The 21,912-nt window shown below is 41.0% G+C and overlaps 1 protein-coding gene across 2 annotated transcripts; it reads left to right on the top strand.

The window, feature by feature from the left end:
- The first annotated feature begins 255 nt into the window (after nucleotides 1–255).
- On the top strand, nucleotides 256–20,653 carry olfm1b (olfactomedin 1b). 2 transcript variants are annotated; one of them, XM_063890146.1, is made up of 6 exons: nucleotides 256–754; nucleotides 7,008–7,157; nucleotides 8,333–8,488; nucleotides 10,585–10,804; nucleotides 15,608–15,714; nucleotides 18,519–20,653. In XM_063890146.1, the coding sequence occupies exons 1-6, from the start codon at nucleotides 689–691 to the stop codon at nucleotides 19,191–19,193; spliced, it is 1,374 nt and encodes a 457-aa protein (XP_063746216.1). In that variant the 5' UTR covers nucleotides 256–688; the 3' UTR covers nucleotides 19,194–20,653. The 2 variants fall into 2 exon arrangements, with proteins under 2 accessions (XP_063746216.1, XP_063746215.1); XM_063890145.1 differs by lacking the exon at nucleotides 256–754 and adding an exon at nucleotides 5,049–5,732.
- Nucleotides 20,654–21,912: the final 1,259 nt, after the last annotated feature.

Below are 21,912 nucleotides of genomic sequence, written 5' to 3'. Positions count from 1 at the left end.
GGAATAGATATGGCATCATAAAGTACTTTGTGCATGAGCCAATTAGGATGTAGGGTCTATCATGCTGTTATCTTTTTTAGTTTTGTATCAACTGTTTTTTTCAATTAGTTGTTGTTAATAAAGTCAAATAAATAAGTAATTTTAATGAGGCACATTTGTATGATACACCAACAGCAGTTCACCTTGGAAATGCATGTCCCCTCCTGTCTGCTTGCCAATTTAAATCTCCCTCTCTTGGCGATGCAACTTCCGCTTTCAGCTCCATGTACAGCGCCGTCACTCTCATTTTTTCATCGAGAGATTATACGGCAGCTTGAGGCGGGGAGGTAAACTTTTGGCAATATCAGAGTGAAGGTTCACAGCAGTGTATAGCACAGTGTTTGCGCGTCTTCATCCCGATGTTCAGCACAGTCCGTCGCAGCGATAAATAAGTGCAGCCACGAAGAAGAGCGCAGGGGAGAGGCACGGATAGACAGGCTCCCGATATGAAATGAATATGCACAGAGACGATTCCGTGAAACACATCTGTCGCTTTCTGCTCCTGGGTTGCTGAGGGATAAAATACTTGTAGGAGAAAAAGAGAGAATTGAGCGATTTGCAACGGGAGGACAGGACTGCTGTTCGGGGGGACGCGAAGGGACTCGATCTGCATGTGAGACCGCTGGTCCACACACACCGGAGGCAAGAGATGCAGCCTGCAAACAAGCTCCTGACTCTGATTCTCCTCATCTTCATGGGCACAGAACTCACCCAAGTAGGTTTCTTTAACGTCATTTTTCTGTATTAAGAAGATAAAAAAATAAAAAAAATAAAAAATGCGTTGCATTGGCTTTCAGATACACCGGGAGACTACCCGGTTACCTCGCATAAAGAGTCCCCGTGAATTAGCCCTCTACCCCCGTTTAAACAGATTAACGGTTGGGATTACATGATGTGGATACATTGTGTTTGACGGTAGATCAGCAGGTAGGCTATCCCCCACCACCGGGATGTCAGATATAGGGGGAATTATTGCATGATATGTCAATTTCCTCATTAGGAATGGTCGATTAATCAACTGCAGGACTGTTCTGATACAATATGATGCCTGTAGCTTTCTCAAAAAAGGCCCTTGTTGTATTATGGGATGTCTTTCTGACACCACAATCAAATGCAAGGTCTCAAAGAAGGTGTTTTGAGCATGCTCAATGACCACACTGTGACTTGTGTGAGGGGGAAAAAGAACATTTAGTCCAACAATGTAAAGCCACCCAGCTCAGCAGCAGTAAACAAATTCACTGATCAATAAAAATGTGATGCTTTACCGGGATTACTTCCTGCTATCTGAAAGGCCAATTTGCAGCAATGCAATAGTTCGTGTTGCATTAAACTCTTGCCTTTATCAATTCTCAAAGACAGGATCATGGTGTGGAAGAGAGTGAAGGAGGGAATTTATTTAGGCTATTACAAGGCCCTGCCACCACCGGATTGAAAAATGTGATGATTTAATTGCCCCTTGCTTCAGCAGAGAGTCATATTTCATGGGCTTCACTCTTGTGTGAATCCAATTGTGGTTGGTAATTGGAGCCTAAAAAAAATTAAATGTGCAAGAGAGGTACTATCAATAAATTAATCTCTGTTCCCAGAGTATCTGTAATGTACTCTACTCCAAGTAACTCAATAAAATGTGTTGAAAGTGGGTTACTGCCTGCAAATCCTGTTGGCCCTGATAATCAATGTGTGACACAAATATTGATGTCATTTTTTGCCTTGACACAGAAATGCCAGCAATTGATCTCAGCAAATGTATGAGAAGTGTCAGTGGGCTGAGGGGGGAACATTGTATTCAACAACATCCATGTGGAATTGCACAGTTGTTATTACTGCTGCGTATTGAAGCCTGTAATGTGTAAGCCTGTAATCTGAACTGGACGTAGAGTGCAGCAGCAGAGTGCACAAAAATGCTGACACAATGGAACAATGGGGCTATTTGCACTGATTGATGGAAGCCATCACTCAGAGTGGGAGGAAAAGAGAGCGTGTTTCATTTTGGGTTTTATGACAGTCGGGGCTTGTACGGTGTGGGTCAGGGGCCCACGTTACAAAGACAAGGTTTCTTCGATGGCCTGTGTCTTCTGTTTGAAGGTAAGTCAATACAAGTCCAGAGCCTCGCCTGTCTGCTCCCTTCCAAGAGAACAGAAACACAAGAGACTCTGACAGGCTCTATTTATACAGCCCCCTGCTATAGAAACCTACAGTACATCTCACTGTAGGAGGGCCAGGCCTCTCCACATCTCAGCTGGAAGACAGATATAAAAAGTGAGAGGTGTAGCCAGAGAGATAGAGAGCCTTTTATTGCCATATTACTCATGAGGAGGGAAAAAAGCCTTCCGGGCAGCATGGCCTCGACCTTTGATATTGAACAACGATGTCTCTTAATGACCGTATTAACCACCTTGCTTCAAAAGTCTCACACAGTATTAGACAGTGTGGGGGGAGCTGAGAGTCTTTTCTTAACATCTGGCTCAGGGAGTAAGGAGGGGCCTGATTTAGAAGCACACTCTCCTCTTTAATTCCACCCACATTTATTCACCTCTCTCCCCTCCGCTGAAGGATTTGGCGGCTGCCTGGTGTTCACACCGAGAAGAATAGTAAGCAGATGGGCATCTGTTCCTCACCTAGTGGCACCCCCATGGCTCCAGGCCCACATCCTAAAGCAGCTCGCTGACACCTGACAACACAGATGGTGCCGCGATAGCCGACCCTTGACACCATGTAACCCACATGCCAGAGCTCAAACAATCATCATGCAAAGCATTCCTGTAAAACACCCGCACGTGGTCAGGTTTTCAATGCATGCATGTTTAAGTTAAGATTTTTTTTAAAAGCTTTTAATTCATAGGAAACAACTGAATCTGCTTTGCCAACGCATCCACATCTCAAGTTGAAAGTATGAGGACTCCGCTAAAGGACATTTTTTGGAAACTGTTTAGAATTTTAATGTTAGAAAACAGAAGAATCAATCCTGTTTTATGTGAGAAACTGAGATGGAGTTGAGCTGAAATGCAATACGCATGGCAGCTGGGGCTGAAGCTATTTATTATTCAGTAAGGTTGGTGGAACGACGAAGCAAGTGGGGAGAGAGAAGGCGAGCAGAAGAGGAGTAGGTAGAGATAGGCCGTGTTTTGTAGTTCACTTGTGGGCTAGAACAATGATTTTTTGCTGCTTTGTGAAAATGTTTTCCACTGGATACACTGCAGTGTTTCAGTTTTGTTATCCTACTAAATGCATACCTTCCAAGATCCTGCTAAATATAATGCACTTGAGAACAATAGCCCTGTCAGAAAGACTATTTTTTGAAGCTTTCTCTAATCACATTTATGTAGAATATATAAAAAATGGGCCTGCCTGTTTTCCCCCAGGCACGTCTACACCTTTCACCTAACTTACATTTGTGTGCATAAGGTAAATAAATAAGATCTACATCCCAAAAAATGAACAGGTGTTAGATCAAAAGAACTTAGGGCAGCTTCCAAACATTCTTGAAAAATATCTCTGTTGGAATAGCTGGTAGGTTGTAATGCAGTGTTCAGCTCATTTGTCTCACTTTTGTTTGATTCTTGCTTTTATTTTAAAGTGGCATTTTTTGAAAATAGACCTACAGGATACAGCCACACGTCACATTCTCCAAATTATATTCATTATATTGTATAGTGATTATTGTAATCAACACCTGTTTTTCACAGTCTAATTTATGCAGGGCTATTATATCAAACTGTATTGTATGTATGATCCCGTTCACAGAATTCTAAGTGTTGTAGTGCCATTCTAATTAGTGGTTTTAATTGACAACTCTCTCCATGAATCACTCTTGATTATCAGTCCTCTGATCATTGATTGGTTAATTGATTTTTTTTTATTGAGTCAAGTGTCTTTTATTAGTGCACTTGAGGTGTTCCTGATGATGTGTTGGGGATAATTTGTTCCACCTCTGTTAAAACCAAATGTTAGGCTATCCACAGCAGCATAGAACACTAGCTGTACCCTTTTAAACGTAATGGCATTAAAGGCCACTGCATGTATTAAACAAGAAGACCAGACTGGACTCTAGACAGCAGCGCGCCGCGGTGAGCTGACCCCTGCCGATACATTGCAGTAATCTGTGGAGCCATCACTACTGTGAGCTCTCACCTCAAAGGTCATAACAAAGTGGGGGAGAAAAGATAGGGAAGGAGACAGTGGAGATTTATGGCGGTGCAGTGAGTGCAAACACTCCTCCATCTTTCAGTTTACCAGAAAAATGCATTATGGAGCTGACAGAAATAGCTGTGGACACAGAGCCACTCCTGAATCTGGGGACTTCATGCATCATGCAGGGCGGCAATTTAGCCCGTGGTCTGGAGCATTAGCCTCTAGGCCGGCTGATGACCTCGTTTGTGGAAATGAATTATTTGTAATGTCTCAAATATACCAAAGTATGCATCATTAAACTGCACTTGCCAATGCACAAACACATTTTTGAGTCTTTTAACTAAGCATTTAGTGCATAAACATGAGAGTTATAGAATGTTACGTAAATGGAAATTGTCAAGTGGTCTTCTTTTAGTTTTTTCCGGTAGTTATTTTTCATATTTTTTCATATTTTATTCTGCTTCCTTGCATTTAAAAACAGTTTACTGAGATTCCAGCAACGCCCAAATCAGCTACACGATGGCGCCAGAGTCTCATGAATGGAAAGCTCTCCCTTACTTTGAGCACAATATATCCGCTATTCCATCAATAAAACATAACCCGAGCCCTCACACTCCTCTGTCATTGAAATGCGACATTCTGCACAACTGTGTGTGCATTTTGACATGTGCACGGTGCAGTCACACACTTCAGTTTAGTGTCAACGAGTTTTAGCTGCATGCATTGATCCGGAGCTGTGATAGAGAGTCCCATGTCCTTCTCGGGGCAGTAGAGAAATACATGTCACTGTCCGCTATAAATAATAACCCTGAGCTTCAGTGTGGGACGACCTCAGCCGCACTGCTCATTGTCATTCCCTCAGGGGACAGCCGGTGTCAGGCGGCTATGGGCGAATCACGCGCAATCCCAGAATTTACCACGAACATACCCAAACCTGGCTGACATCATTGCGTCTGGCGATATAGATAGATCCGTAGTACCTCCCCCTTCCTCCCTCTCATCCATTTGGAGCCGCCTGTGTGAGTAGTCAGTGGCACTTAATCACAGAGCGCACCGAGGCAGGAGGCGGACCGTCGGGCGTGAACGACATAGTAACGGTGAACCAGAGAGGCAGCAGTGTGCGGGACACAACGCAGGCAGAGGAGCTATCCAGAGGACGTTTGCTGCAGCTGATCTTTTCCATTCTTTCACTGGAGAAAGTGCTGCAGTTTTAATCCCCGTCCCGACACCTCCAGGCAGGTCGTTTTCTCTCGCGTCCGACTGGCGTGCTTTGTTGAAGATGTCCAAAAAAAGACCAGCCGAGCCGGAGTCCCGGGTGAAACAGCAAGCTGCACTGGGCACCATGATTTGTTTCTCACCCGAGTCTGTAGAATGAAGACGGCTTGAAAAAAAAGTCCAACTAACGCGCAAAGATGTCGGTGCCTTTGCTGAAGATCGGCGTCGTGCTTAGCACCATGGCGATGATCACCAACTGGATGTCGCAGACCCTCCCCTCTTTGGTGGGGCTCAACACCACAAAGCTCACGGCGGCACAGGGAGGGTATCCAGACCGGAGTACAGGAGTAAGTGCGCAAGTTTGGCATGTGTCCTGCAGCTGGTTGGGTATATCCTGAATGAATGTTGCAATTAGATTCAAATTCAAACATAAGTGGGCTTTGGTTCATCAATACGAGGAGTTATGTAATATGTTGCAAGAAGCATGCAGAAGTAAAAAAAATAAATAAATAAATACTTGGAGAGACATCATAGATATTTCCCTTCTGGGTTTGTGGGTCCAGATGCCACTGGGCTGATGTCCCTGTTGATATGAGTAGCCTGCACTAAGTGGAAAGTTATCTGTCGTTTTTTCTTCTCTGGTATTGATATGAATGAAAGATCCATGGTGGAAAATAAGGCGATTGACGTGCAAAATGTCCAGGCAATCTTTTCCCCCCGTCTTAATAATCGGGAGTCCTCATTCTTTCCTCCACAGCCTGTGAATGAGAGAGGCGTTCAAAGCCAAGGTACTGTAGAGTCAAGATGAAGCGTTTCTTTGTTTCTCTGTGAGTCTCCCGGCATATCCTGAGCTGTCTTTGTGCCAGGATAATAATGTCACAGATCTGTCAAGTGGAAGTTTGCACTGGAATTTAGAACAATAGATGTTGAAGGCAAGTAGACAGTAAAAAGTAGTTAGCTGATATTGACTCCTGAATGAGATGTTTCATTTTGAGAAGATTTAAGCATTATTTCTAATCATTTTTGGCAGCAACCAGTGTAAGAGTACTGACTGATAGCAATTCAGGAGCTTCAAAGTGATTTTTCTTTGTCTTGTCAGCACATCCTTTGATAGAAAGCGTTGCAGCTGACTGTCAGCAGTGATGGTTGCTCCTTTTGGATGTTGTAAAGTTGCTTTTTCTCATTAATTGACTCAATCAGCCCCTCTGTCCTGTTTTTTTTTTTTAAAGGGCTGATGCAGTGATGAATGTCACTCACTCAGTCTCAACTGATCAGCAGGTTACTCTCACTGGAAGAGAAAAAACCCTCTATCTGACGTCAGCCTGCTGAATAATGGTAGTAGCCTCTGCTGTTTCGATTGGCTGCATGTTCCCTTTGTGTGACTTCAGAATACTCTGTGTGGTGCAAAACGGGTGGAGCCTGGTAGTGTGTGGCATCCAGATGGAGATAAATGCAATGCAGCTTTAGCATCACACACTTTACTTAATGGGCAAATAGCAGCAAGTGACCTCTGCGTTTTCCTTTATAAAAGCAAGGGTGTGTGTTTTTGCTTTTGCTGTTTTAGTCCTTTTGTGCTTTTTAAAAATTATATTCATTTCTGTTTAACCATTGCTTGTGTGCAGGTGTTGCCAGCGAACCCAGAGGAGTCGTGGCAGGTGTACAGTTCAGCCCAAGATAGTGAGGGAAGGTGTGTCTGCACTGTGGTGGCACCCCAGCAGTCCATGTGTTCACGGGATGCCCGCACCAAACAACTGAGGCAGCTGTTAGAAAAGGTAATTACTGCTTAACTCCTCAGCAACTCTGGCCACAGAAATCAAAGTCATACAATACCCAGAATGGCCACCCCTACTGCTTTTACCGACAATTCTTCAAACGCCAAGACATGTGCGCGCACACACATAAGCTCACCAGTGTTTGAGGTCTGCCCGTCGGGTTAGGAATCATGCTCTAATGAGCTCCCTAGAAACCCAACATGCATCATGGGAGGCCTCTCACTCACTGTGAGTTTCTATTGTACCTGCACACACCCAAAGCAACAGATCTAAAGATGCAATCTGCCTCAATTCACATAGACTGGAAGATAAGGCTAACCCATTTACACAAAATGAAAACCTTTTTGAAACTAGGACGCGATTGGAGAACACGGACCTTTGCCAAGAACAATGTGCATTCATGTGCTCCTCGGATGGTCCCATTTTTCGAATTAGAAAGTTATTTCCATTTTTCCACTTGTGGGGAAATATGCTTTAATTAGCAATATGGAAACAACATGAGCAACCAAAAGAAAATGTGTTGTTTTTAATTGCTTTAAGTGTTTAAAAAACAGGCAAACACATTTCTGTGATTATTCCAGCACCACATGAATGTAGCACAAATGCCTCGTGATGTTCATTAAATTTAAAATGTGTTCCCGCCCTGTGCTTTGGATCTTCTCCAAAATTGAATGGGTTAATCTTTGACCCATGCAACACTTTCCCACCAAGTTTCATTTAAACCTGGTAGTAGCTAGATCTCCCGAAATCCAGCTGACAGACAAACAGCCAAACACACCAAGCCAGAAACAAAACTCTTTGGCAGAAGTAGAAAACATTGTACCCAAAGATTGAGTTAATCCCCAAATACTAAGTGATTAACCCCAAAAAATACAGACATCAACAGATCTTTCCTGAATAATAGAAGATGTGCCAAGTCTCTGGTGTTTCTGGACCAAAACTGTTTTGGAAAAACCAAATGTCTTAACAGTATGCATTCTACACTTCCACCATGTGTCTGAGGCCCCTGCCTAGTTGGCCTAATGTCAGGGTTTGTGAGTCACTGGAGGAAGAAAGCCAAGCCAAAACAACATATTGACAGTCTGTTTCATTTTATCTGCATCTCATTGCTTTATTAACTGCGATAAATAGAGATTTTTCTCCTAACTCAGTCCAATGTGTCCATATGGCCCCAGGTCCAGAACATGACCCAGTCTATCCAGGTCCTGGACCAGCGAACCCAGAGGGACCTGCAGTATGTGGAGAAGATGGAGGTACAGCTCCGTGGTCTGGAGACCAAGTTCAGGCAGGTGGAGGAGAACCACAAGCAGAACATCGCCAAGCAATTCAAGGTACGGAGACAGATCTTCAGCCATTGACCCAACCTCCATTATTTCATAGCTGCTCTGTAGCCCATTAATACAGCCCTACCCATTCTGTGTTTGTGTTCCCACTGTGGAGATGTTTCAAAATGGACTCAACATACCACCATACCAAGAGATCCATAATGCATGCATAATATAAGAGATTCAATAATTGGAAACATAAAGTGAACTCTCTTGTGAAAACAATGTGATGGAGTTCTAAATTTGTTGAAAATAAGGATATTTAATAAAGCTAAATTCATCAATAATGGTGAAATGTTGTTCCAACAAGATATCTGCACATGGGAGACGCATCCTTAATCTAATCTGATTCAAGAGTAGACACTTGACCCTTTTTTTCTTGGAGGGTTTACTGTCCAATCAAACATTTTATAAAGATGTTTTGCAGTTAGGGTGGGGTATCATTTGTAATGTTCTGAAACCAGTGCTGCTTTGCTTCCTTCTCTCTAACAATCCAACATAAATTCCAATTAGGACCACAAATCAATAACGGTATGCTGCTATTTTCCTGGTTGATTTCTTGACTCTTTAACCCATATAAATATTAAAAAGTAACAGTAATTGTTTCTCAAAGCACAGGGAGACATCTGCAAATACTATGGTTTCCCTGACCAAAGCCTAAAACAGAGATGAGAAGCAAACCTCCACAATTAAAAAGCATTATTTTTGCGGAAAATGGGGCACTTTTGATTGAAAAATTACTCTTTTTTTCAACAAAAATTGCTGACGATCATTGGGCTGCCATTTGTAATTGAATAATCGACTAATGGTTACATTTTTTCATTTGACAATTTAAGTTCTCAAATGCTTTCCAATTACAAGCAGCTGAACAATTACTTTTAAAATCAAAGAACAATTAAACAAGTTGACCAATTACACGAGACAATTGACGCCTTTTAAAAACACTTCAATGTTTTTGTTACTCTTTGCTACTGACAGTTCAGAAAGTACCAAAAACGCATTGCAGTTTTATACCCAGCCCTCTTTGCTGCTAATCAATGCATTGTTCCAGTTTCCCTGATTTCTCACCCGCAGCACGCCTCAGTGTTAGCATCATCTCACCTAACTGCACATAACACATTTGTGTTATCACCAACGCATGCTCGAAAAACCTCATGCAACCATTGCCATATTCAGTGCATGTATGGAATTCTCTGTAACATGTCTATGTGCATAATACTGTGTGTGTGTGCGTTCGTTTGTGTGTCTTGTTAGCAAGGTTAGCAAGCTCAAGCTCCTGTCAACAGTCTGTCATTTTCTTGCTTGCAGGGCTAACTTTAAGACATGTAAAGAGAGCCACAGGGAAGAAGAGGCAGGTCAATTCCAGATTCCCCTGAACTGGGCCACAGTACTGAGAGCATTTGGGCGTCAAACAGTTAATTTACCTTTAGCATCATTAAGACTAAGAAACCCCACCCTTCTCCCAAACCAACCCACCACTGATCTCTTCCTGCATGTTACTGCTGTCAAAGTTTTCCATTTAAAAGCTTTTTTCAAACGTAAAAAACATTTTTTTTATTATTTTGTTATAACTATCCTTTTTATGATTAATAATAATTGCTGTTATAATTATTTTATTTTTAATTTTGGCTTTTGTCTATGCATATTTGGTTATTCAACAAATCTATACGTAAAACTACAGACGTAAAATTCAAGACACTTTGTTGTGTGTGACATGTAAAAGCATGTAACCCTTAATACGATGTTGCATTTTAAACGATGATGACCAATAAAGAGCTTTCCCAATTGTTGTCGGTGTACCGAGGGCTTGCTTTTTAAACGGCTGGTCACTGCCAGGGGACGGAGCCACCTGCTCTGCTCGTACCAGCGGGCGGAGAATATTTAACGGGTTTGTTTGCTCAGACACACACCTGCACGTACAAAACACAGCTGTTCACACACAAACACTGAACACAGACACAAACCGGGGGGTCAGGTCAGTGGAGAGGCAGGATAGAGTCAGAGTAGCCAGTTTCAGATAGGTGTTTTTTTTTTCTTTTCTTTTTCTTTTATGGACTTTTGTCGCGCATGACACTCAACCGAGCTTATTCTAATCCTTTCAGGCCATAAAAGCGAAAATGGAGGAGCTTAGACCGTTGATACCAGTGTTGGAGGAGTACAAAGCCGATGCCAAATTGGTATTGCAGTTTAAGGAGGAGGTCCAGAATCTGACGTCAGTTCTAAGCGAACTTCAGGAGGAGATGGGGGCCTATGACTACGAGGAGCTCCACAACAGAGTGTCAAATCTTGAGGAGAGACTCCGAGCATGCATGCAAAAATTAGGTAGGCACAGAAAGTTGTTGGCACACACTTTGCTTCAAACATGTGCATGCGCAAACACACCCACTGACATGTAGTACAGTATGTTGTTAGTTGCCAGAAAGGAATCCTCAGGCATATTCACACAATTCAGAACTTCACAGGAACATTAAGTGTGGCTGAGATACTCTAGATCTCAAATGCACTTTACACAGAGTTATAACACAACCGCCATTCACAATCTATGGTTTATTTTAACGAGTTCACCTTATAACAGACTTTGTTATCGGTATACTCTAACATTTTACACTTGACCCAAGTCCATTAAAGATGTATAGTATGCATGTGCTCATAGAACTGGAGTTAGATCACTTTGAAATCATCGGTAGTTTCTCTGAACCAATTCTAATTCATTTAACGATCAAACATGTATGGGTTCCAGCCCTTTAAAATGAAAACGTGTTAGTTTATGTAACGGTTAATGAAGATTTTTGGAGTTTTTTTGCTGATATCCAACAAAACAAATCAGTTTAACCCAGTAACACGTATGAAGAATGGCGTGTAATGCAAAATAAGCTAATTCATAATACATTATAAGAAATAAATGTTGATAGAAAACCATGACAACTTATAGTAAGTTCTATAAAATATCACATGTATTATAAGTTCAACATTTATAGTGTTCTACCTTTATACTAAGGTCAAAACAGAGTCTTCATTTACTGCTAACATTTGATCTACCAAATTTACGTTAGCCCGTTATAAAGACAAACAAAACTGCTCTATGTATCATAACGGGATAAAAATAATATGTTTCGGAAATGGAATAATGTCTAACATCAACCCTTTTAGGAGTTTTAAGTCCAATCAAAGTACTGTTTAAGGTTATTAGCAATTGTATGACACTGTAACACATTTACAGGGACCTAATGGCTGCAAGTAAAATGTCAAAATGTAAAATATTTCCAATTATCATCAAAGGCACGTCAAATCTGTATTAGGGTTAGTGTTAGGGTTAGGGTAAGCATCATACCGAACTCATTATATGAAATTACTTCATTAACCTTGTTATAAGTTCTCATGAGGGATTATACACATGCATAATGTGTGTTATAAAGCCTTATAAATGTAATATAATGTCTAAAGATTGAGCTTATAATGCATTATAGACATGCAGCTTCTAGGAACTGTGACTAAGACACCACAATACACTCTGGAAATTTGGAATAGACTTGTTTGACATTTTTATGACAGTTGATCAAATAAATCCTAAGTCAATGATGACAATAATCTTTAGCGACGGTCCTACAAGGCCCACCTGTTAACTCTTCATCAAATGTGGGTTGTAATGTGGAAGTCTGCATCAATCTTTGGTAGCGTCCCACAAATCTGTCTCCCTGTGAGAAAATAGATGTGGTGTTTAAATGCATGAATAGGTATGAGGTGTTTAACACGATTTCACAGGTACACACACACACACATGCACACACACACACACACACACACACACACACACACACACACACACACACACACACACACACACACACACACACACACACACACACACACACACACACACACACACACACACACACACACACACACACACACACACACACACAGCAATGGAAAGCCCACAGAAAGGAGAGCTGCTGACAGCAAGTTCCCATCGCAGTTATCTTTGCTTTTAGACCCTGTCTCAGTCTCTTTCGATTTCACACCTCTGTCACAGCCCACAGTGCTAATAGATGCACACCCACACTAGTGACTAAGATATATTACAAGAGCAGAGACACTTACACGATGCACATCACGGGTATATTGTGTCCCTGTTTGAAATTATTCACAGTGCACGATGAAAGAAAGTCATTTTTGGACAAACTCTAGCAAAACCTACTGTTCATTTAGCTAGTCGAGACACGGAAATTGTAGAGTACTAAAGATAGACATCCTAATCTCAACTACCACTTACTACATCTGTTATTTTTATCTAAAAGTATTCAATTGTTTTATAACATCACATCTGCCGTCAATAACCCTCTGTTTTGTTAGTGTTTTCACTCTCAGTTAAATGCACATGTCGCTGCTAACATCAGTGGGCAGGCTGCCAAAAGATAGGAGAGCGAGGAACTGTGGGAGTGTGTGTGTGTGTGTGTGTGTGTGTGTGTGTGTGTGTGTGTGTGTGTGTGTGTGTGTGTGTGTGTGTGTGTGTGTGTGTGTGTGTGTGTGTGTGTGTGTGTGTGTGTGTGTGTGTGTGGGAGATCAGATGAGATAAAGGCGAGGTCACCCAGCGAGGGACTGGCTCAGGCAGAACAGAGGGTGGCTATTCCTTTCATCCTCACATGATTATAGAGGCACTCATGCATAGTGCACACAAATACACTCCACTACACTCCCCTTATTGAGATTAATCTTGAGAAGGTCACTAGCCAAATTTGCATCAGAAGATCAACACTGGGGGGGGGAATAAAGAGGGCCAGGGAAATTTCAGTGTTGAATAATAAATACAGCGGCAGGAGGAGTTGATAGAAGGTGTAAAGGGGGAAGGAGGAAGAGTGATAAAGTGAAGGCGAGCAGGGAAAGTGAAAGAGAGTAACTGAGGTCCCTGCAGAGCTGTCCTTCAAGATCTTTTTGTGCCTAACAGGCCGCCGGCTGCTGGGACACAATGGCCATCGATCAAGGGGACGTGCCAGCTTGCTGGGCAATAATCAAATAAATAAATCACCCCGTGTCCTGCCCCTGTACAGAGAGCTTCAGGCAAATCCAGTCCCTTCACACCAACACGCTGATGAATGGAGCTGGAAAATCAGCACATAAACACCTCTGCTACCTGCTCTGCAACCATCTTTCTCAAAGAACACAATCAATATTTCCCTTTCTACGACAGCCCACAATCGAGTTAGTTCATTTCTAATGTGTTTTTTAATTATTGATATCTTGGTCAGACAAGACGTTCACACAGGTTCAAGTACCCCCAAGAACTATTTCTTTACAACAATAAATATGAGTGACTAAATATGCTTATATCATTTACATGAAGGAACGATTTTCCAGCTAAACTTCAAACCAGTGAGAAGGGTACAGAGAAATACAGAAATCTCTCGTGTGTAATAACAGTAAAAGTGTTCTAAATTTGCCCAAAAATGTTGTGAACTCCATCAGTCAGTAGGAAAAGTATGCTTTCAAAGCATTTAAACAAGACTAGGGAGAGGCAAACATATACTAAACGAAAAGGAAAAAGAATGGTACAATTATGATACTTTCAGCTATCATACTTGTCATGGAGTAAAGATGGCGGAGTAGAGTGAATATCATTGCATTTTGTACAGTTAGTCAAATGAAATGGAACATTTAAAGAGAATAGGCTGTTACTTTCAGTATTTTCTGTTTCGATCAAAAAATTAATTAAGAAAACAATCATTTTGGGTGTCTAACCCTAATTGGTTTTAACTCAAAGTGCTTTATATAATCAGGTTTATAAGCCGTCTTATCATACGTTTATAGTTGCAGCGTTCCTCATCAGTTACTTTGGCGAGTACAATGTTATCATAACTGATAGAAAGTGAGAGCCAAAACAAAAAAATAGAACTTCATTTAAATGAACAAAATACAAAAATATTCATCCTCCTCAGGAATTAAGTGTTCATTCTATATCTTAATCCTTATTTCAGGTTAAAGACTGATGCTGTTTTCCTATGTCAGCCCCCTTTGACATTCAGTTTTCCATTTGCGCGGCCCGCTGCTTCGGAGCAGGCACATTCAGGCCAAAAGGGGATTAGACCCTGTGGACATCTCGAGAATTGAGATCCATCAGCAGGCTCCCCAGCAGCCTGCAATAGTTTGATCTAAAGATAGAGGGCACGATTAGAGGAACTAAATAAATAAATCAATGTATTACTGCGCTCTCTAATCCCACTGAGCGTTACGTAAAGGACTCAACCCCCACTAGAATAGTAGATGCTGCTCATGTGACCGTGTGTTTGTCTTTCAGCCCGATGCTGAGGTGTGATGCCCACACACACTCACAGGCACGACATATGTTGCACATGGAGACACACAAACATTCATTATACTCGGTTTTCATTATGTAAGAGAAGTAGATCGGACCAGATGAGATGATGAGAAGGAGAGAAATAAATGAAGGACAGTAAAAAAAAAACATTGACAAAGTTAAAGGATCTTTCACAAGAACAAAGAGGATGAAAGAGATGATAAAAACAATGAGTGATGATGAGAGTGATGATGGGTGTTGTACTAAGGGGTAAATGGATGCTTCACAGAGAAAGATTTAATGAAAATCGTAAGTGAGCCACCGTCACAGTCCCACTCTTTAAATTAGCATATCAGAACGACTCATTAGGTTCATGGAATAAAATTGAACCGTCAAAATCATCTACTTTACTTTTCTCCATGAAAAACTGCCAATGCCACAAGAAATGGAAATATTGTAGTGGTTTTGTTATGTCGTAAAATCTAAAAGAGTAACATAACACAGATTTAGTTTTGTTAAATTCACATTATCACCACAATCAACACAGCAGCACACTGAAGCAGCTTCCCTCTTCTGTTCCCTCTTCCTCTTACTTTCTCACACATCCACACAGAGAGTAAAACATCCATTAGCATGTGTGAACTGAATAATAAGCATCCTGTGAACCGAACATCACACTTTTTAAAGAGAAAAGTACCGGGTTGGACTCCTTAAATATTAATGGAAAATTCATTTTGATTTAAAGTAAACTAAAGTGAATCCATGTTAATAGATTTAAAATACCCACATGGACATTGGTCTGGATGTTTCCATCTCACTACTTTCCCTTCCAGCATGTGGCAAGCTGACGGGCATCAGTGATCCCATCACCATAAAGACGTCTGGATCCAGGTTCGGCTCCTGGATGACCGACCCTCTGGCACCTGAAGGAGATACGCGGGTATGTATCGTTTGAGACATACGCACGTCCTAATATGATGTTTAATGTGCAGCAGGCAGACCATCAGACCATAAGCTGACATGGAGTTTTTACCCTTTGCTGATTTTTGATCAGAAAGTTTCTGATTTGAATCACGAATGGAATTATTTTATTTTGATCATGCAAAACATTTGCAAAGCTACTTGTGTCCTGAATACATAGACCTATCCGGCAATTACATCGCTGTTCTTTCATTGGAAAAGATGTTTGGGTATTTTTATTCCAGAACATGTTCTTCAGAATCAGAAATACTTTCAGAACACTATGAAAGACAACATACCAAGTACAAGTTTAAGTTTGTATTCTACTAGCTTTGTCAATTATATAGCTGTAGAATTTATATAAATTCTCAGATAGGATAAGAATAACTTTATTAATTCACAACTGGAACATTTTTGTGTTGCAGCAGCATAATACAATGAAAGGCATAGCGAATAATTATAAATAAAAATAAGAAATAAACAATTCCAAAGTATAGACATGAAAACACAGACGTGTATCCCAACGGTTATTGGTTAATAACTATCTATTGCAATGGCATTAGATAATTTGTATAATTAAACAGCATTTCAGAATACTTTTAATATCAAATGAGTTGTCTTAATGTGCGTATTCAACTGGGGAAGTTTGTTTTTTGTGGTGGTACACTAAGAAAACATACTTTTTGAATTAAGTTAAGCATAAATTAATGCTAGCACATAGTTAGCAAAAAGTATGGGATAAATGATGAGATCCCTAACCTTAACCCTAATCCCAGCAAAAAAGTATATAAATATTCAATATATGACTGAAAGAATTGTACACACAAATTGAGATCAGTAGGTCTAGAAATTGGGAAACAATGTTCTGCAGTATGATAGTAAACTGAATATCATTATATTTTTTTAAACTGTTGGTCAACCAACACAAGCAATTTGAATATTTCAAGTTGGGCTTGGGATATTGTGAATAATTATCTGCAGATGAATCTTTCATGAACTGCAGCAGGACATCATTTGACAAGTCAAAGTGAAAACAATCACACTGGCTGTAAACATTTGATCTTGACGACGGTCTGTCAAGAGACGAGCACCTCCAGATCTGCAACACAAACAGCTTCCTGACTCTAAGTAGGAGTCGGCCTTGATTGTAGGTGAAGGTCAACCCTCACTGTGAAAATGAATAACGGTCTTTGTTAATTGGTCACTGTCCTTTAATCAGCTGATTGCGTCTGATTTCACTGTGAATGCGGAGTGGTGCGACTGTTGGCTAAATAACAGGGTCTGCTTCCATTACTGAAGCACATTTAGAGGAAATGGCAGGGATAAATCTAGAGGGGCTCAACGGGAAGATGCCCAGTGGAAAAAAGGGAGGGGAGGGAGTTGGAAATAAGTGAAAGTTTATATGTCATCTATATGTCTAGCAGCTGTATGAGGCACATTTATAAGAGACAGAATTCTTAATGTCAAATGGGAGGAAATAGCAAGCAGTACAGTACAGTACATTTGAGGTTTGCTTCCTTGGGCTGAATGTCGTGACAACACGGGGTGCTTAATATTTATATTTTAGAAGATCTCGGCAGCAAGTGCAAAGCTTACTGCTGACTAAGATTATATTTAGCATACTTTGAAGGCAACTTTATTTTGTAGAAACTAATACATTTTGAACTGAACATAAAAAAGATGTGCTGCATTATCAAAGGGCAGGACAAAAAAAGTGTGAGTATAATTGACGGGAGCAGACAGTTCTGCTCCATTTCCTTTAATCTTTTGGTTTCCATACCTTGCCTTTTTTTTCCCTGGGTTCCTTGATATGAATCATTTTTTAAGTCAATCACAGCGGCTCATGGAAGCAGGTAGAGGAAGGGTTTCAGGTGTCTCCCTGAAGTATAGTCCCTGTGAGACTAAGGAAATGTTTGAGTCTCTAGCAGCTGCCGGCTAAGAGCTCTCTGCCCACCACCGCAGGGGCCAACAGGAAGCTGGGTCGAAGCAGCTGAGACGGGGCTTTTATCTGGAATGATGGGCATTATCCCTGTGGGGCCCGACTCATGCCACACTGGGGCTGCCATGCTGACTGTTTGTTTTCAGAAGCTGCCGGATCCCAGCTTCCTTCGCTCCTTGAGGAAGCCTCAGCACTAACCTTAGTGGGATGCTTGTTGAGGGTGTGATTTGATTTATTCAGTGTTTGTTCTGCTAAGAAGATTCAAGGGCTGTGGTCGAATACTTGCTATGTGTTCTCTAAACCACTGTTCATTGACCTCGTGTGAAAACGTCATGAGGTGAAGGAAAGATATGAAGGATAATGCAAAAGGTCTTGTGTTTTCATTTATTATTTATAAAGGAACTGTATTTTTAACTCATAAAATGAGTACATTGACAACCTCAATGCTGTACAAGCAAGGATTAATTCTCAAACAGAATCATTCCTGCTTGAAGAATGTTAAAATGTATCCATAGTGTACGACTTAAACTGCAAAGACAGATGACTACAAATGGGGTGTCACATAAAATGTTGCTGCAGCAAGGAATTTTGGGATAGCATTATCTCCTTTTCTTTGGTAAAGGGTGGTCCAGTGTACCTTCTGCTCAAGGAGATAAGGAAGGACACCTTTCCTTAAAATAATAATAAGTTCTTATCATGGATGTCATTCAAATCATTCGTATATCATTTCCCTCAGCCATGAAAAAAACAAAAATACTTTTCAATCTGCAGTTTATTGTCTTATCTCTAAGGGGCTGCTGTGTTTGGTGTCAATAGTTCTTTCTTCCTCTGCTCCTGATGTCTAGGTCTGGTATATGGATGGCTACCACAACAATCGCTTTGTGCGGGAGTACAAGTCGATGCAGGACTTTATGACGTCGGATAACTTCACGTCCCACCGGCTGCCCCATCCGTGGTCCGGAACAGGTCAGGTGGTCTACAACGGCTCAATCTACTTCAACAAGTTCCAGAGCCACGTCATCATCAAGTTCGACTTCCGCACCTCCTCCATTAGCAAGTCCCGGCAGCTCGATTACGCCGGCTTCAACAATGCATATCACTACGCCTGGGGCGGCCACTCCGACATCGACCTGATGGTGGACGAGGGAGGCCTTTGGGCAGTCTACGCCACCAACCAGAATGCAGGGAACATCGTCCTCAGCAAGCTGAACCCCAACACGCTGCAGATCGTCAAAAGCTGGACCACCAACCACCCCAAAAGGAGTGCCGGCGAGTCTTTCATGATCTGTGGGACGCTCTACGTCACCAATGGCTACTCTGGAGGCACTAAGGTGTATTACGCCTACTCCACCAACTCCTCTACTTACGAGTACATCGACATTGCTTTCCAGAATAAGTACTCGCATATCTCCATGCTGGACTACAACCCGCGTGACCGAGCTCTCTATGCCTGGAACAATGGCCACCAGGTTCTCTACAATGTCACACTCTTCCACGTTATCCGCTCAGAAGAATTGTAACTGTGGAAAAATGGATTACATACATAAATACATATTGTCTGTGTAGAGATCTCCGTATATACAAAATATATCTGCGAAAGAAAAAGACTATGGCGAGACCATTCTATTTATAATATAAAATAACTTTTACTGAGAGAGTGCATCAACAGTGAATGCAACATGGATTGAATGTGCATAATGAGACTGAAAATAAAAGTAAAATTAAAGTGTTTCATTCCAAAATGTGTTACAAAAAATAAATGCTTTATCGTTCAGATCCCCGATTCCTAGGTGATTGTTAATAAAACAGGACTGTTTTGTATATAAAAGTCTTAATATAACTTAAAACATAGTAGACTTTATTTTATATCATTTTCTTAGAGGTATTTTCTTTTGGAATGAAACTCTTTAATTGTTTGCTGCATAGAAAATGATTGTAAAAGTAGATTATTATATCAGATGTAAAAGAATAAGAACAGATGCCAAAAAAAAAATATCATCACGCCTTTTTTTTTATATTTTGGAGTATCAACCTAAGCTCATTCCTGTGGCTCCGGTTCTTCTGTAGAAATCCTCCCAGCTGAACTTTATTTTGGTCAACGGGGGTCCAGAACCGAACACTGCTGTTAATAAACTGTTGGACCCCCGGGTCCCATGGACAGACAGAAAAGTGGGAGGTCAGTCTAGTCAGAAGACCTGATGGCCTAATGGGTACGCTCTGTCATATCGTTTTTATCAAGTACAGTAGCAAATCAAAAGTCTGTAGAGAAACAGCAAACAACAATAACAACATCTTCTAAAAGACCTGAAGGCACTGACTGTTGACGGCGCTGTTGTTTGAGATGAATTTCTTGTGTTAGTGACTATGTGTGAAAAAGGCTTTCTTTGCATGAGTGTTTTCTATCACTCCGGTCTGCTCTTCTGAATGTCTTTTGCTGTATGATACAAAAAAAAATGGGAGGGATGGGAGGGGGAACAAGGTGGAATACCTTTGGGATTTGAGGATTTGCTAAGATCTTTACTTTTCTCCTGCTTCTTTATATATCTTTGTTGTTTTGTTTATTTTCTATTTCTTTGCAATTATTTTCCGTTTAAAATGTTCTTGTATCACTGTAACTGTTGGCACTGATTTTGCGTCTATGTATTTGTTTATTTGGACTGCGTGGGATGAATCTATCTAGCTCACATCTCAGAAGTAAAAAAAAACAAAACAGAATGTATCGAGTATTGTATCCTGGAAACCTGGTCCTCCTATCTTCAATTCACTTCATGCGCCTGTAGTAGGGAGAGTTCTTTTTATTTATAGAGGATAATCCTGTCTCATGTCATGTTTCCCCCCACTGCTAGTGAAGGATAATGCTGTTTTAATGTATAGCCTTGCAGAGGACAAAAGCTTTCACTCTTTTTGCGCTTTGCTGGACATATGTTGTATCTGAGATGAGATAGTTAATGATTCGTGTCAATAAAACAGAGAAATCTGCTGCTCGGATTGTTGCCTAAAAAAAAGCTGCCATGTGCACACTGCAGGCTATGCGTATGGACTTTAGCATCTAAACTAAGGCTCTTATTTCCTGCCTTTTGTTGCATCCGTCATTAAGATTGCAGAAAGATGATGTTCTTTTGTAGAATTGGTGGAAAAGATTAACCCTAACCCTAGCCCTAGCCCTACTTAGCATTGACAGACTGTCACATATGCACTAATCCTAACCCTTTTTATAAAGAAAAAACAAATCCTTCCTTACAGATGAGAAACAATTCATAAAAAATATCATGTCAACTGTTTTCAGTTCACTAAACGTAGGGGTTTTGATGCTACAGCCTTGCTTGGTCTTTTAAGACCATTAGCTTAAAGTGGCTAACGTTAGCATCCTTGAGCTTTGTTGTGGCAAAGGGCTGATTTTCTACGTCTGAATACATGGAGTTAGCATCCCATTGAGTTCCTTCCCCTTGACAAACAATAAGTATGAAATATTTTAAGCTTTTATTGGTTGCTAAAAAGAAAAACGTAGCGCACAGTATTGATTCATATTCAGATGACGTCTCGGCCCTCAGGCCTTCATCAAAAAAAACAATTCATCAGTTGCTAAACATGTCTTTGAAATTGCACGGCATTTATGTCATCATCTGAAAGTATTATGACTTTAAAAAACCCTTTGTGTATTTGCCTCACTTGACATTTCTTTTGTAGGTTGTGATGTCTTCTTATTAAGGCAAAATTGTCCTCTTTTTGTTCACTCAACAATTTTCTCTCCTTTGATCTTAACTCAATTTCCCTCACCCCAGCCCAAGCCCTTTTTTCCCCTCGCTTATCCTCCAGCCAGTCTATCTTTCCCGCTCTTTGTTGCTCCCACTCCCCCACTGCCTCTTAGTCTTCTGATGTTTCAATCGATGAATAAATGATTGCTTCTATTTTCACTCAGAGTGCTTGGCCAACACAGGCTGCTTTGCTCCCCAGAAAGAGATAGGATGTGGGAGACAGACAGGCAGAAAAAAAAAGCACACAGAGAGAAACATGTTCGGCGGAAGGTCTCACAGCGTATGGCATGAGGAGCTGTCAGTCAGGAGTTGAATATATTTGCATCTTAAAGCGGTGATTGGCGCATCAAGAGACATAGCAGCACTCGTTCTAGTCCCAGTCCCCCACACCACCGTCACACGCATACGCTTGTGAGCCTGACAGTTGCAGCTCATTTCATCATTTTGAACATTGCATCTCTTTTTTTCATTTCTGTACCAATGT

The sequence above is a fragment of the Eleginops maclovinus genome, chromosome 8, assembly GCF_036324505.1.
Source record: "Eleginops maclovinus isolate JMC-PN-2008 ecotype Puerto Natales chromosome 8, JC_Emac_rtc_rv5, whole genome shotgun sequence".
Lineage (NCBI taxonomy): Eukaryota > Metazoa > Chordata > Actinopteri > Perciformes > Eleginopidae > Eleginops > Eleginops maclovinus.
The sequence above is the reverse complement of the archived record's forward strand: the minus strand, read 5'-3'. Positions and strand labels throughout refer to the sequence as shown.